The sequence below is a fragment of the Anopheles coluzzii genome, chromosome 2, assembly GCF_943734685.1.
Source record: "Anopheles coluzzii chromosome 2, AcolN3, whole genome shotgun sequence".
In the NCBI taxonomy this organism is placed as follows: domain Eukaryota; kingdom Metazoa; phylum Arthropoda; class Insecta; order Diptera; family Culicidae; genus Anopheles; species Anopheles coluzzii.
The window spans coordinates 28,328,963-28,343,531 of NC_064670.1; the positions used below are offsets into that span (position 1 = coordinate 28,328,963).

Consider the following 14,569-nt stretch of genomic DNA (forward strand, 5'->3'; position numbering starts at 1 on the left):
ACTATTGGGTCTAATCTACCCAGAAACGGCTCGTAATCGTAGACGCGCTCACGCGTGATCTACGGTTTTGTTTGTGTATGTTTTATGTTTGTTTGTTTTTATGCTATGTTTTTGGCTGTGTTTACTTTCTTCTATTTGTTTTGCTCGTATCGTTTTATTTCCATGCAAACTGTTTCCTCCAATATTTCGTGAACGATTTAAGAATTCGCCGACAGAACACAGTTTCTAATCTCATTTTGAAATTGTAAAACAAAAAAAAAACGATGCCATTTACAGCGTCCGAGCACTGCCATTGATTAGGCGACTAGACGAAGAAAACAAGCAACGAATCAAGCAAAGTAAAAGAAAAAAATAAACCCCCAACCAAGGATATGGCCAAGGCACATCGGACAGCAGCAGCCCCAATGAGGGGGGGGGGGGGGAGGTGTTTATGGTGCCGTTGCGCGACGGCTGCTACGCGTACGTACGTATGTTCGAACGTGGCTGCTGGCCGTTTGTTTATGTACCGAGCGTCGGATAAATTCTCACTCGCAGGCCGATTCGAAGCATCGAGCTTAAAAGAGACACACCCCTCCCAATCACTCACCCTCTTTTAACCCCCCCTCTAACACCCACCACCGCTGTCGGAAGATATTTTATGTTTGTTTTGTTTAGCGATATTGCCTCCCTTTGCTTGCGTGGGTATGTGCGTTTTGTTCGCATGAGTCGGAATTTCACATGTTCGGTAGCAAATTTCCACTGGAATGATACGATTGGAACACCCGATTTACGGTGGAATGAACGTCTTTATCGCGATTTAATTTTATAAACAGTAGGCCGATGACGACCGCTGTTTGGGGCGGAAGTACGCATGGAGTAAGCCACACTCTCTCTCTCTCTCTCAACCATTAATCGATGACTATTCTGAGCAGGCCGAGCACGCAGCAAGAACCGATAGGGATGGCGAAAGAAACGATCGGGCACTGTATTGGTATTGGTCCGCTGGTAGCTGAGGAAGCAAAAAGGCGCATATGCAAAACAACGCAAACATCGGACATCTCCCTATCCGGCACAACAAAGCCAACCCATTGGCGGAGGTAGTGTCGGCTGCCTTAGTAAAGGCGACTATTGTTTCCACTGTGACAAATTCTGCGTCCCCCTCACCTTGTAGGACCGGTGGTTGTTCTGCCCAAAACCGTCACGGCACGTCACCGGGAGATATATTACCCCCACGTCGCGTGCCCGCGACCCAGAACTCTCAGTGCACCACCGTGCAAAAAGCTGTCATGCGATGTGATTGTCGATGTAGGAGGGTATGGAAGGGTGGTGGCGATGGTCGATGCTCCAAACAAGTGACGGCAAGTGAAGCAATTCCAGCATTCCACTAAGCCCAACCATGTATGCCCTACCCGCACCCGGGTGCAACACAATCGGAAATCGTTTAGTTCGTTTGACAATTACCTCCGCCTTTTCGCTTCTTCTGGCTCCTACTTCTGGCGGGTTCCCTCTATGGGGGTGGTGCTGTTTTTGATTGTACGAACTGGCTGGCGTTGTGTTTTAACCTTCAAGGACGCAAACGTACTGCTCGTGCTGGTTCGGGTGAAACAGCAAGCTTAAAGAAAGTGAGTACCTATATTAAGCGCACAAGGAATTCAGATGTTTGCAGTTGTCCAACAACTAACGAAGTCACAAGCTACCATTAGACAGGTCTGTTGCCAACCAGTTGGTTTGGTGGTATGATGCTAATAGTGATATTTCCATCAAGAAGCTACATTGCCACATATGCAGTTAGGACTAAATCCTCACTTTTTCGATTGAACCAATCGCTCTTGAAAGTTGTCTTCAAACATGCACTACATCGGACATGTTGAAACGTAACTCACTCTTGATGCACTGTCGAATTCCAATGTCCACACACACACACACACCTGGTGTGGTTAACATCTAATCTGGTGCGACGCTACCGTCTCAAGGCCTGACTGATCCAGTCTCGAACGCTGGAAAGGAGAGGAGATTGTTGGACAGTGCCCAAATAAGCTTTGCCGCTCTATGGAGCCCCTGTCTAAAACTGACGGAAGCCCGCCAACCACTTTAAAGTGGTCCGCAAAAGGGAACATGTACGGTGAGGTATTTAGACCCACCGTGCCTGTAGTAGGAGCATAGACAAACGCTATCTCACGTACATGGTAGGGCATACGTCACAAGTATGGCACAAGCGCAGGGTAGCTTAAACAGTAAATTGTCGCCCGATCGTTCTTCTCTGGTAGCAAAGGTGGTGTAGAAGGCATGCAAACAAGTTGTCCGATGGTATTTAGTATTGTACACCGACTATTCCTCTGATTGGGTTGCCTCTCTGAAGTTTCGCTAGCCAGCAAAGGGATAGCTCTCAACCGCTTAATGTACATTTCCAATGCTTCACTAAGCTTCTTGATGATTCTTCAAAGGTGAAGGGAGATTTAACGCATTGAAGATGAGGCCTCCTTCTCCTACCTTAAAGCTGAAAAAGCTTCATCTAACGTACCCTTAACTATGCTCTTTCAATGCATGAAACACACACACACACACACAACTTACGCCACACAACGAACCATTTCCTCTACGACGTCAATCAGGGACAAAACATATCCATTTTAATTACTCCCCAGTGAGCAAAAGCAGTACGGTGGGGGGGGGGGGGGGGAGAGACGTCCCTCTCCACTCGGAAGTGTTTTTCAGCGCCGCCTCCTATGCCCCCCAACAGCATACACGGCAGCCGTGTACACCTGTGTGTGAAGAAACCTGGAGAATGGCGTCAATTTGCCAGCAATGGCACCGGTCGGGCAATGCGATTGGAACTTGGACGGGGGGGGGGGGGGGGAGGGGAAGGTTTTTCGAGCTTGGGTGGCGCGTGTGGAGAAGAAGAAGAAGAAAAATAAAACCCCCTTTATAAACCTACGCTTGCTGGCGGAAGGGAAGGAAGATAAGGGTGGATTGGTGGAGTTGGGAGCTAGTGGCGCAAGTGTGACGTTATCGTCTCATTCCTTGATTGTCTTCACGCTTGCTAGATTATTGGGGTTTTTTTTTGCGCACAGTACGGCAGCGGAGGACATGTTTTTGTTGGTGCTGAATAAATATTCCACTTTAAGGTATTCAAAAACATTGAAGTGTTTTATAAAATAACTTCAAACTTTACCACTACTATAGCTAATATTTACACCAACTGGGTGCACAAGTTTTGGAACCCGGGGAGATTAAATGTAACCAAAAAAAGGCGATTTTTTGTATACCCTGTTTTTGGCATTGCCCTGTCAAAAGGGCTTCGCTTCGATTGTTTCAAGAGCATTGGAACAAACATAAAATTGCTCAGTCGGTTAAAAGACCACCCGACGACCTGCCCCGATCGGCAGCAACATTTACCGCCCACGGGCCCGACGAGCGTGTGACGGTGATGATGGTACACAGGGGGAGAAGGGAAGCCATCAGTTTCTCCCCCACCACTCGAAGCCCTTCCTGCCTGTCAGCCCTTCCCGTTTACACGGCCTGCTCACACACACACACGGCTGGCTGTGATCACGAGAGGGAAAAACTCACGAGAGTCCAGTGTGTACGCACGTCGATACACATGTAGCAGACGTTCGGCGGTTTGGGGGGGCGCCGAAAGGGCGAACAGGCTGGTGTCGTAGCATCATCATGCGTCGTCGTCATCGTCGTCGTCGGCCGCCACCCCCACGGACGGTCGACGGTGCGAAAACAAAAGCACACAACGGGGGCGCAAAACCCGTGTGGCAAAAATAAAAATAAAATGCACCACACGAAGCGCTGAGCAAAAAGCAAAGCAACAGCAAACGCAAAAAAAAGAATGCACCGTCTCCCCCGCAACCCACATGCACCGTACACTCATAACGCGTAGCGAAGCTCCATTTCTCATACACACACACAAACACACGCACGTGCGGCCTGCTTAGATGCGGTTATAAAGTGCTGCTGTCGCTTTTGGTACGACGCGACGTCCGTCCTGGTTTTCCTAGTAGCTTTGCCTAGTGGGATGCTTTTCCGAGAAAGTCCACCCATTTCCACCCCCTCCCACTATTGGGGTGGCTCCATGGCGTATGAAGATGGGGTCCATTTGAAATGGAGCTGTTAGGGGGATGAATTGGAGCTATAATGTACGCGTTGCTTACGATGTTTGGCAAATTCTGCTGTCATTAGGAGGCCTTCCGGTTGGATGAGTACAGTTTCCCTCTCTTTTAGTTCTTTTAGTACATTGATAGTATTTTTATTTCATCCGCGGCTCTGCTCGACTGCGTAGACACTAGTGATGGGTGGGTCGACCTGAACCTATCGGGTCGGAGCCATCCATAAGCGACCCGGAGTCGTTCCGGTCGAACCGAAAGGTACAAGTAGGTTCAGTAGGTGCAACGACTCTGGTAGGTGCAAGAAAGCATAAGCGACTCCGACCCTTTGGTGCAGCGAGTTCGGGTCGGGTCGAGTCAAGATAGGTTCAATCGGACCTGACCCGACCGAACTCGTTGCACCCGCGGGTCGGAGTTGCTTATGCTTTCTTGCACCTACTTATTATTCGAGTCGACCCGAACTCGTTGCACCTGCGGGTCGGATTTGATTCCGCCTCCAACCTTGCGTACCCGCTGCACCCACGGGTCGGAATCGATTCTGACTGGCTCGTAACCGACTCCGGGTCGGGTCATGAAATGAATCGTATGACCCACCACTAGTAGACACGTTGGATACTACAAGCCCAGCAGCACCGTTTCCCAGCAGCATCGTTTCATCGGAAGAACGGATTTCTCTGGCAAGGGCTTTAGAAATAAGTCTAGTAGGCTTGGTTAAGAGGTCGCTGTAGTAGAAGTAGTACAACAGTAGTAAACATATACACGCGTGTACATCCCTCTGCTGAGCGCGTGTATTTTCACGTTGAGACAAGATTGAGTCCTGCTCACTGTAATGCCAGTCGATCCGAATCCCGCGATCACCTTCGTCCGTGCCAGATTGACATCGTTCGGATCATTCAACAACTGCTATTCCACCCGCCTCGTGCCCTATCCGTTCATACCGTCTCCCGTCCCACACCTCGGCCCGTACAATCGATGGTGAAGTGCACTCAACGTGTTTTGACGTGTGCGTGTGCACTACAGCCAGGGGGGAAGGCTGGCAGTCATCGGCAGCCGTCGACTAGTTCGTACGGGTTCCTTTCTGGTTCGATTTTATTCTACCCCAACCCGCATCATTTACATGTGGCATCGATGGCACGGTGTCAAACGGCCGGGGGACACTTGTTCGCTTTTTGATTTGCCGGTAGGAAGAGGATTAATGCACGTTCACGGAATTTAGTAGCACGAGAAGGCTAACGAGACGTGAACCGGGCAGAGGGGTATCTCGGTGTGGGTAAGTCATCAGCATCGTCATGTTGGGGTAGGGTAGGTTCTTAACTGCTGTTTAGGTGGCTCGAGGGAAACAAATAACGCCTGTTACCGAAAAGCCATCGAAGCAAACCACCATACCACCCTTTAACCCGGCCGGTATGGCCATATGTGTGTGTGTGATTGAGTGTGTGCACTGCTTATGTGGAGCCTGGCTTCGCTAGGTAGTAGCAGCGCATCCTTTTTTCTCTTGCACATACTCGCACCGTTGCGTTTGTGTGCGCTCGCTCTATCTCTCTCGCGCACACACGGCACCGCCGCTCATGCCTGTTCACTCTAGCGCATTCGTGCTATTCCAGCCTCAAACATTTTAGGGTACAGCAGCAACGCACGTTTAGGTGAAGCAGGTAACGAGCGGAAAGTTGAAGAGAAAGAGAGAGAGAGAGTGTGTGTAAGAGAGAGAGAGCGCGAGAAAGAATGAGGAGAAGGGGGGCTCGAACGATAAATTGCCAAACGAGGTAATAGCGAAAGTGTTGCCTTGAAATGCTTACCACAGCAAAGGAGAAGAGGGAGGAAGAAGAAGTAGAAACAGCTATCGTTAGAGAGAAGAAAAAAATGAGGAAAAACGGCCACAAAATCGTCCAGTGAAATGCGGCTCAGTGAAGGAGGCAGCAAGAAGAGAGAACGTGCAAAAAAAACAATAAACAAAACGCACCACGAGAGACAATTGGACTCGAAGCGAAGCGAGTGTGGTGTGAGCGAGAAACAGCACGAGAGTGGAATAATGGAAGAGCAAGAGGGAGAGCGAGAGAAAGAGAGAGAGCGCGCGCGCGTGACGAGTAGGTGGGGTAGAACGAAGGACTAACAGAATCGGTTGGGCGAGGAGTAAAAAAATACTTATGCATTTTTCGTGTTTTTTCCCGTCATTTTAATATGCTCAATTTAACAACGTGTGGGTTTTTTTCTCTCTCTCTCTCTGCTATGCTTGGTCTTTTTACCGTGCCCTTTCCGTGTTTCCAGCTTGATATCTTTGTTCCATGTCGAATTCGCAAACTTTCTGTTGTTGTGTTGTGATTCTAGTTTCCTCCCTTATTCCCCCTGCCCATTTGCTCAACCGTTCTTTGGGAAGGTTAGATTCTGCCCTTCTTCCTTACCAGTACTTGATTTACATGCCCCCTGTACGACACACGGCGGAACCGTGTTTATCTTAAAACGCTATTTCGAAGCGGTTCCGTTGTGTATGTGTACGTGTATGTGTATGTGTGTGTATGTGTCGGTGAAATTGTGTCATACCTTCTGCGGGCTGATCCACCTAGAGGGGAAATACAGCAATTATCCGCAGTACGCGATACTCGATATACGCGAATTCGCAGTACGCGATTCCTCTAAATTTGACAGCTCCATGTGTTTTTTGCAAATATTTTAATTTTTTGAAATATTTTATGCTCTTTTTGAATTTCCTTAATGTTCTTAATGCATTTTGCATTAAATTTATGCAAAAGATACCTATTTTATAACAAAAAACTTTAATGCAAAACTCTGTGGCGATATTTTTCAACCCTCGAACCGGTAGTGTAAACTATTTTTCCATAGGAATCCGCTATACGCGAAAACTCGAGATACGCTATTGCGCTCGGTCCCGTACGATAGCGTATATCGGATAATGACTGTAATGAAAAAAAATTAAAATAAAGTTTTAAATATTAACCATTTGCAACACTTCAAAATAATAACTAACTGTTGATAAGATGCAATTAATCTAGTTTTTTATGTAAAACAAAATAAAACCGTACGCCACCGATGAATGAATTTTTCAACCTCAGCATAGCAACGGTAGCGACTCGGTTCTTGAAGCGAGTGTGAGATGCGCGTCCACAGATTCCGCCTCGCCATACCGTGCAGGGTACCGCCACCACACAGGCGTTTATTAATAGCAGGCCTACGAAATCGGAAGCATCATCACTGGACGACCACCGCAGCTGATTGGTACGAATCGTTCGTACCTTTCCCTCACTCGCCAGCAACGCTACCCGAAAAAAGAGTAAAGCAAATGAGTAAAGCAAATGTAGAAGAAAAAAAAAAGAACAGCCACAACTAAAATGGGCAAGCTGGGTCATTCCCACAGCGAGTGTTCATCGTCTACCGTGACGTCATTCTGCTACCCCGCATCGCGTACACAGGAGCGAGCGAGCACAAACGCTCGAATAAAGCGAGAGAACCACAACGGTCGAGTGCATCTGCTGTGAGTGTCGACCGCGGGCATAGGGAAACAGCAAACCGAGCTACAGACGGGCACCGAACAGATGCCGAAGCATTCTGTTGCCACCAGTCGAGTAGTAAGCATCAGGACGGTACAGCTCTGAGCAAAAGCACAAACCACCGATCCGCGAAGGCAGCGTACATTCTTGGTTGAAGTTTTTTTTTTCTCTTGCTACTGCGTGCCCTTGCACCGAAAAGTGCGTAGTGAAGACGGTCAGGGGTGTAGCCTGCGCGAACGGAGGTGCACTTTTTGCTAAATAAAAGCGTTAAGATTCTATAATTTCGTGAGATTGGATTTTAAAAGGATAGTGTGAGACACTTGAAGTCGTGTTATAAATTGTGAAAAGGATATTGAAAAAGTACATTTTTGGCTGCCGCTCGCTGGACACACTACAGCCCTGGTCCGTGCGGCAAGGGAGAAAGTGACAGCACGGGCGGAGCAGAACAGCAGCGGCGCAAGCGAGAAGCAACTAGTCCGTGTATACTGTGCGAGCGTGCGAGCGGGGCAGCTGCATACATGCGCAACCGGGACGGCACGTTTCGGAATATGGCGACGGTGGAAAAGCTACATTCAGTGTTTTTTAGTGCAAAGTTGAATGTTTCTAGTGAACGATTTTAGTGAGCAAAGTTTGTGTGTGTGTGTGTGAGCGTTTGAGCGTGCAAAATTAAAGAACATTTTAGTGTGTGATTGAGTGCAACATGTCGATTGAAAACAGTATGGAGACGGCGGAAAGCATGGCTTTCACGCGGCAGTGCGATGAAGTCGATGCGCTCCCCAGCCAGACCGCACAGTCGTCTGGAAGCTGCGAGCCGAATGTGGTCGGCTCGTCGTCGAACGCAGCAACCGTCGGCGCGATGGTTGCGCCAGCCGCCACTGCGAACGATGGGGGCGCTAGTGTGGCTGCTGGCGAAGATGGAGGACGGCGACCGTTGGACGATGATGGTCGTCGTAGTGGCGGTTTGGTTTCGCGCCAGGATTCAAATGAACAGTCGGAAGCTAACCGTGATGGCAAGGGGCACCCCGGTGTGGGTAGCAATCAGGGCAATGGTACGGGGGTGCCAATGGCGACAGCGGCCACCATGAGCAATCGGACTGGGGAGGGGCGCTGCCGGCGCAAAAACCGCCGTCGCAAGTCGAACCGCGGCAAATCGAGCTCGAACCGTCCGTACAGCAAGACCCAGTGGAAGTTTCTGTGTCCTCCCGGGGGGCAACCGGGTGGTGGTGGCGGTGGAGGCCGCCCGGAGAACAATTGCAACAAACGGCGCCATCTCTACTCGGTCGCGGCCTCGCGCCGCATCACACCGTTCCTGAAGTCCGATCAGCCACCGCTAGTGCCATACAACACCAACCGCTTCCTGATGGAGGACCACATGCCGCAAGTGCTCACGCCGTCAGGTAGAACACGCGATTCTAGTTTTTCGATAGATTCAGAAGAAAATTATTTTTACTCACTCCCAGAGGATGAAGAGGACTTCCTGACGAAGGAGTTCTCCAGCGTGTACGAGCGGGAGCGTTTCGAGCGGCTGGAAAGCCTCAGCCACCCGGACCTCGTGCAAGAGTACATAAAGCTCGCGATCGAGTACGAGCAGCTGGTGCGCCGCAACGGCGTCACCGGTGAGGGTGGTGTTGGTGGAGGAAGAGGTGGAGGCGGAGGTGGAGGAGGTGATTGTGAGGGCGGAAACATGGCAAAGGTGGCGGGCAGTGATGGCGAACGTGGCGACGATGGCAGCGGTGCGGCACGGAGCAGGCTGCTGGAGGAGCGTGTGAAGGTGCTGGAGCGGGAAAATATAGGTAAGTAGGAGAGGGGAGGACTGGCTGGCGATCTCGAAGCACTTCCACGTGTTGTGTGGTGGACAGGCAGGTACAAAATTGATGCGTAATAGACAACCGTTCGTAAAAGGATGGATGTTTTAATAAATAATTTCAAACGGCTTTTGGTGTAATGCTTTTGTTCATCTACAATTAAACTTTACTTACTGTTAAACAAGCAATAATATTATTTTCCTTTGCGGTTAATTTAAATTGATAGTATTGAAATACAGCTACTGAACGACAAAGTACTTGGATGTTTATTTAAATTTATTTCACTAAATGTTTGTGATGAAAATATATTCCATAATTATTTGGTTTCGATCTTGAAGTAACTCTGGTCTTTGTTTTACACTTCATTTTACACTTCAACCACACAGATTTACGCCGCCAGCTAGAACACGCTACGCGTATGGGATTCCTCCTGTCGGCACGGTCATCGCCACGGTACGGTGTGCCGACGGCCAACGCGGCATCGCTCGATCGCATGGACGTAGCAGAACAGCAGCAACGTTTACCGGCCCTGGACAGTAGCACGAGCGAGGACAGCGAGTCGGACAGTTCCAGCACCAGCTCGAGCAGCAGCAGCAGCAGTAGCAGTAGCAGCAGTGCCAGCAGCATGAGCGATGACGACGACCGAGACGACCGGGACGAACCAATGGTGATGGATCCGATGGCGGAGGTGGATCGGGCCTATGGCGTCCGCATGATGAACGGGCTGGCACCACTCTCGCCCCTCATGAACGGTGGCAGTCCGCGGGCGAACGGACTGGCGCACGATAGCAGCGACCAGGAGCAGGACGGCGAGGATGAGGACGACGAGCAGCAGCAGCTGCTGCTGAACGGTGTCGATGAGCTTTCGCCCTCCCCACGGCCATCGCTTGCAGTGGAGTGAGGTGGCACCTCCTCCGCCCTAGAGTTAGTAAGCGAGCAGCAGCGAGCCAAAGGCTGAGTGATCTGCGACCTATTGCCCTAGCGTGTTTAGTAACGGTTCCCCTGGACGACGAACCAAATGCTTTTTTTAGGTTTTAATGTGAGTTATGCTTAACCACTCGGATGCTACCGAGCTGACGGAATCCGGATCCGTGTTCGAACAAGCTTCCAGCCGCGTTCTCAATATTTGAGAATTACTGTAAGCACTCGAATTACACGAAAATGACGCGTAATGCTATCCCCCGTCGCATGCGTGCGATGATCGATTGAACATTTTGATTTACTTAATCCCGTGGCAGCGCGTATGTTGTTATTATGTGTGTTAGTGTGTGTTCGTACACACTGTGAAATATGGACGCGCGCGCCTTTTACGCGGTCACACAGAAAGTGATCCGTTTTTTTTTTTTATCGAACCGCGCGCTACGCTGCGAATGCTGCTACTTAGCAGAAATTATTTATGTTTTTAACCAAAACCAGCATGAAAACATCGCAGATGGTTTGGACGTGAAATGTAAAGTTTGGTTATGCCTTTCTTAAGTAAGTTGCTTAAGTCAATTTGAGCACAGACAGATTAATAATAGCTGTAATGAAAAGAAGGATTAACACTTTCGAATGTTGTTTGTTAAAGACGTTTGTTTAAAGCAGCAAAAAAATCATACAAAAGCAGAAAAAGAAGAATAAAAAAAAATGGAAAAACGTTTCATTGTAAAATTAACAAAAAGTATGCAACAATTTGCGAAACAGAAATTGAGTTACTATTTTTTCGGAATAAAAACCAGGGACAGCAAAAGAAAAGGAGGAAGAAAAAACCGCCGGGAAAGTAATGAGATATTTATACGGAGGATTAATGAAAAAAACCCCACAACACTATACGTAGCGCATAATTTACAACTGTACAACTATATATATATAAAGCATAAAATAGAAACAACAAAACCAATGCGACAATGCAAAATGACATGTGATTTCTCTTTTTCTCTAACAACAAACAAGCGAGCTGGAAAGCTAGCTATTTCTTTTTAAGCAAAAGAACAAAAATAAAACAAAAGAATGTGAAGAAACAAAAACGCTGAAGTAAATATTATTATTGCTGAAGAGGAAGGGGTCGATTATGTCACGGTCCTGCTGTGTGGTGGAACGAAGCCAATCAAAGCGCTTACGCGAGGGTGGCGGAGACACAGAGGCAGAGGCAAACGGAGTGATCAATGTGATTCGATAATAAAATAAGTTTATGATGAACGGGTTTAAAACACGCCACAAATGAGATGTAGTGTAATGTAACTGTGTTATTATTGCCACGATGGACCCGGCGGTGGTGTACCCATCGTTCAATCGTATCCGCATGCAGGCTGCACCGATGCACCTTTATAGCGTAGGATTGCATACAGAATGATTGACAAAAGCAAGTGGCCAGTTGTTTGGACATTTTCCACCGGTACACTAACGAGGTGCCAGGAGAAGCACATTAGTGATGCTGTCCAGAAAGAGAGTACGTGCAAAAAAGCGCGCTGCCCTTGGCTGACTTTAGACAGACGCAACAAGCGAGCACCTGGTTACAGTTAGGTATTTATAACGCGGCGTTGTACTGCGCTACTATTACGAACCCGTATTTTACACAACCGACCAGGTTTGAGACAGTGATTGCCCATTTTTTAATGGTGCCAGACTAGAAACCCGAAACCAGATGAACGTAATTTTCGATCAGTAGTGCGAGAAGTCAAAGGGACAACGGAAAACAGTTGAACAAAAACTCAAAAAATGACGCTTATCTTTTCGATGCTCGAAATGTACACAAATGACCTAAAGAGTATGAAGCTGTGAGATGGTCAAGATGTCAATATTAGTGATACTGTGGATCACGCTGGCATGTGGTCACAACACAGCATCCATTCCGACGCGCCCGATAGGGGCGCATTGGAGTACCGCGTTTGTTTTATAGTACAATAAGTTTCTGTGGTTTTCTGACGCGAGAAAGATTAATAAAGTGGAATTTCCACACGTATGACACAAAATAGTTGACAAAACAAACATGCGTTCGTTTAGTATTATTTCATTCATTACAAATTCTTTGTGATTTCACACTCTTGAAGCAAATATAATTCTAAAACTTAATCCTAATGCTTTGCTTACAGTTTCGCAGGAGCGTTCGGTGTCACGCCTTTTTAGCCCTTGGCTTTGGAATCGGTGCCGACGGGTTTTTGCCTTTGTAAAACTCCTTCAGCAGCTCCATCGCTTCCGCGTCACGGACGCCGCCCCGTATCGGGACGGTGGCGCTTAGCAAACCGGGCACATCGAGCACGGTGCAGCCGCCAAACCGATCGTTCCGACAGCCGTAGATGATTTCCTTCACGCCCAGCTCGATCAGTGCCGCCGCACACATGATGCACGGTTCGACCGTCACGACGACGGTCACCGTGCTGAAGATTGCTTCCGGCGGCGTCACGTCCTGCTGCCGCGCATACTCCAGCGCCTGATCGATGCAGATGAACTCCACGTGCCGGGTGGCGTTTTTCGTTTCATTCACCAAATTGCAGCCGCGCGCAATGATCTTTTCGGTTTGGCCGTCCGTGCGCACAAACACACAGCCCACCGGAACCTCCTTGAGGTCGTTTGCGATGCGAGCCTGCTGCAGGGCGTCCTCCATAAAGCGTTCCATTGGTACGAAAGGGTGGGAAGAGAGAGTTCACGTGTTGCAGTAGTAATACGGTTGTGGAGAGAGAATACTTTTTCGTAAAGAGAGGTAACAATAATTGCAACTTTTAGTCGCTGCTGGACGCTTCTTGACCCGGTGCGCTTAGATAGGGCATAATACCGTGCACGGTGAGCCAGCTTTTGGCCTTCTCCGGCCAGTTTGTGTTGTTCAGGCTGCGAGGGCTCGGGTGCGGCATACAGTGCGTAACAATTGCCGGATCTAGGCGGTTCTGTTTGGTGAGCGTTTTTATACGGTCCTCCGTGTACCGTCCCACCGATACCACAACGGTCGGTTTTAGCAACGCTAGCGCCTTCGTTAGGAATGCTTCCGAGATGGATTGAATTTCTCCCTTGGCTTTTCCCTAATAGAGCAAGAAAGAAAGAAATATCGACGATAAGAGCGGAGAGTGCAGCGGACGTTTTGCGCCTTCACCAATACCTTCAGCTCACTGGGCGTTATGTTTCGTCCGCTCTGGTGGAAAAACGCCAACGGGCACAGATTGTACACGAAGCAGGACCGGAAAAAGCGGTCCGACGTGCCGCACAGCTCTTCAAACAATCCCCACCAGCGTTTTCCACTCTGTTCCTCGCGCGTACACGCCAATCCTTCCACCGGTCTGGCAGATAGCTCGGGCGATGGTTTCGACACCGTTCCACGCAATCCCATCCAGTCGCGCACGGCCGGAACGCAACCGAATGGTACCTGTAATAGAAGGTAGCGAAAGAGGTATTAGTATTCCCTAGTCGTTCCCAATCACTGGACTACTGTAACAAATGAATGAATGAATGATTATCATCACCCCAGTTTGGCACATGCCCCACGGCCCTGGATTCATGCCGATGAACAGTACCGGCTTCGGACCGTCGAGAAACCGCTGCAAATAGGCGCAGTGAATCTCGGCCGCGTACTCGATCGGATCGTAGCAGGCGGCCACATCCCACGGCAGGGCAACTTGCCGCAGTGCTGCGGAAAGTTCTCGTTCGATCTGGTAAACCTGCTGCCAGTATGGAAGCGGGCCAACGCTACTCATAGCTGGTACGGCTACTGTACCGGTCGTTGGTTCCGGTTTCGTTTGGTTCACTTGTATTTTGGCACCAGTTTCAGCGGGAACATTGGATGCGCCCAGTCTTGCCTTCGGTACATTTGCAAACTGGGAAAGTGAGAATTCACCGATGGGCACACACGGCAGTCCGGCGGCTGGTGATGGCTCGTCTAGTTTAAGCTTTTTACGCAGCATTAGCACAGCAGCGAGGGCACTTACTTACACGGCGATAGAGGTTTGCGAAATGGCCACCACGATGTGCGCGGTTTTGAATCGTTCGTCTGCCTTTCCCGGAACGGCGTATGGCGCGCGGTGCTTTTGACAGGTGGCTTCGCTTTGTTTACAAATGTGCAGGGGTCGTCGGGTTTCTGGAGCAACGTTTTTTTAGCAATATTTGATTGACTTTTGTGATAAATGATTTTCACAGAACTGATAGAACTTCTTCAATTAGTAAAGATATTATCATATTTCTAAAATCTGCTGTTGAACATATTTTG

At 48.9% G+C, this 14,569-nt stretch overlaps 3 protein-coding genes across 4 annotated transcripts; 1 reads left to right on the forward strand and 2 right to left on the reverse strand.

Moving 5' to 3' along the window:
- Positions 1 to 7,198: 7,198 nt before the first annotated feature.
- Positions 7,199 to 11,113, forward strand: LOC120950352 (uncharacterized). 2 transcript variants are annotated; one of them, XM_040368329.2, is made up of 3 exons: positions 7,206 to 8,991; positions 9,055 to 9,387; positions 9,786 to 11,113. In XM_040368329.2, exons 1-3 carry the CDS (start codon positions 8,295 to 8,297, stop codon positions 10,298 to 10,300), a joined length of 1,545 nt encoding a protein of 514 aa, XP_040224263.2. In that variant the 5' UTR covers positions 7,206 to 8,294; the 3' UTR covers positions 10,301 to 11,113. The 2 variants fall into 2 exon arrangements, with proteins under 2 accessions (XP_040224262.2, XP_040224263.2); XM_040368328.2 differs by having other exon boundaries at positions 7,199 to 9,387.
- Positions 11,114 to 12,353: 1,240 nt separating this feature from the next.
- LOC120950356 (tRNA-specific adenosine deaminase 2) lies at positions 12,354 to 12,994 on the reverse strand. Its single transcript, XM_040368333.2, has one exon. The coding sequence runs from the start codon at positions 12,992 to 12,994 to the stop codon at positions 12,491 to 12,493; it is 504 nt and encodes a 167-aa protein (XP_040224267.2). The 3' UTR covers positions 12,354 to 12,490.
- Positions 12,995 to 13,097: 103 nt separating this feature from the next.
- On the reverse strand, positions 13,098 to 14,437 carry LOC120950355 (single-strand selective monofunctional uracil DNA glycosylase). The gene is made up of 3 exons (XM_040368331.2): positions 13,830 to 14,437; positions 13,469 to 13,732; positions 13,098 to 13,391 (listed from the first exon to the last, which is right to left on the reverse strand). Exons 1-3 carry the CDS (start codon positions 14,265 to 14,267, stop codon positions 13,098 to 13,100), a joined length of 996 nt encoding a protein of 331 aa, XP_040224265.2. The 5' UTR covers positions 14,268 to 14,437.
- Between the last annotated feature and the right edge of the window lie 132 nt (positions 14,438 to 14,569).

Coding starts and splice junctions, on each gene's coding strand:
- LOC120950352 (XM_040368328.2), top strand. CDS start 8,295: ATGTCGATTGAAAACAGTATGGAGACGGCGGAAAGCATGGCTTTCACG. Junction 9,388..9,785: donor GCTGGAGCGGGAAAATATAG/GTAAGTAGGAGA, acceptor TCAACCACACAG/ATTTACGCCGCCAGCTAGAA.
- LOC120950356 (XM_040368333.2), bottom strand. CDS start 12,994: ATGGAACGCTTTATGGAGGACGCCCTGCAGCAGGCTCGCATCGCAAAC.
- LOC120950355 (XM_040368331.2), bottom strand. CDS start 14,267: ATGCTGCGTAAAAAGCTTAAACTAGACGAGCCATCACCAGCCGCCGGA. Junction 13,733..13,829: donor GGGGCATGTGCCAAACTGGG/GTGATGATAATC, acceptor CTTCTATTACAG/GTACCATTCGGTTGCGTTCC. Junction 13,392..13,468: donor TAACGCCCAGTGAGCTGAAG/GTATTGGTGAAG, acceptor TTGCTCTATTAG/GGAAAAGCCAAGGGAGAAAT.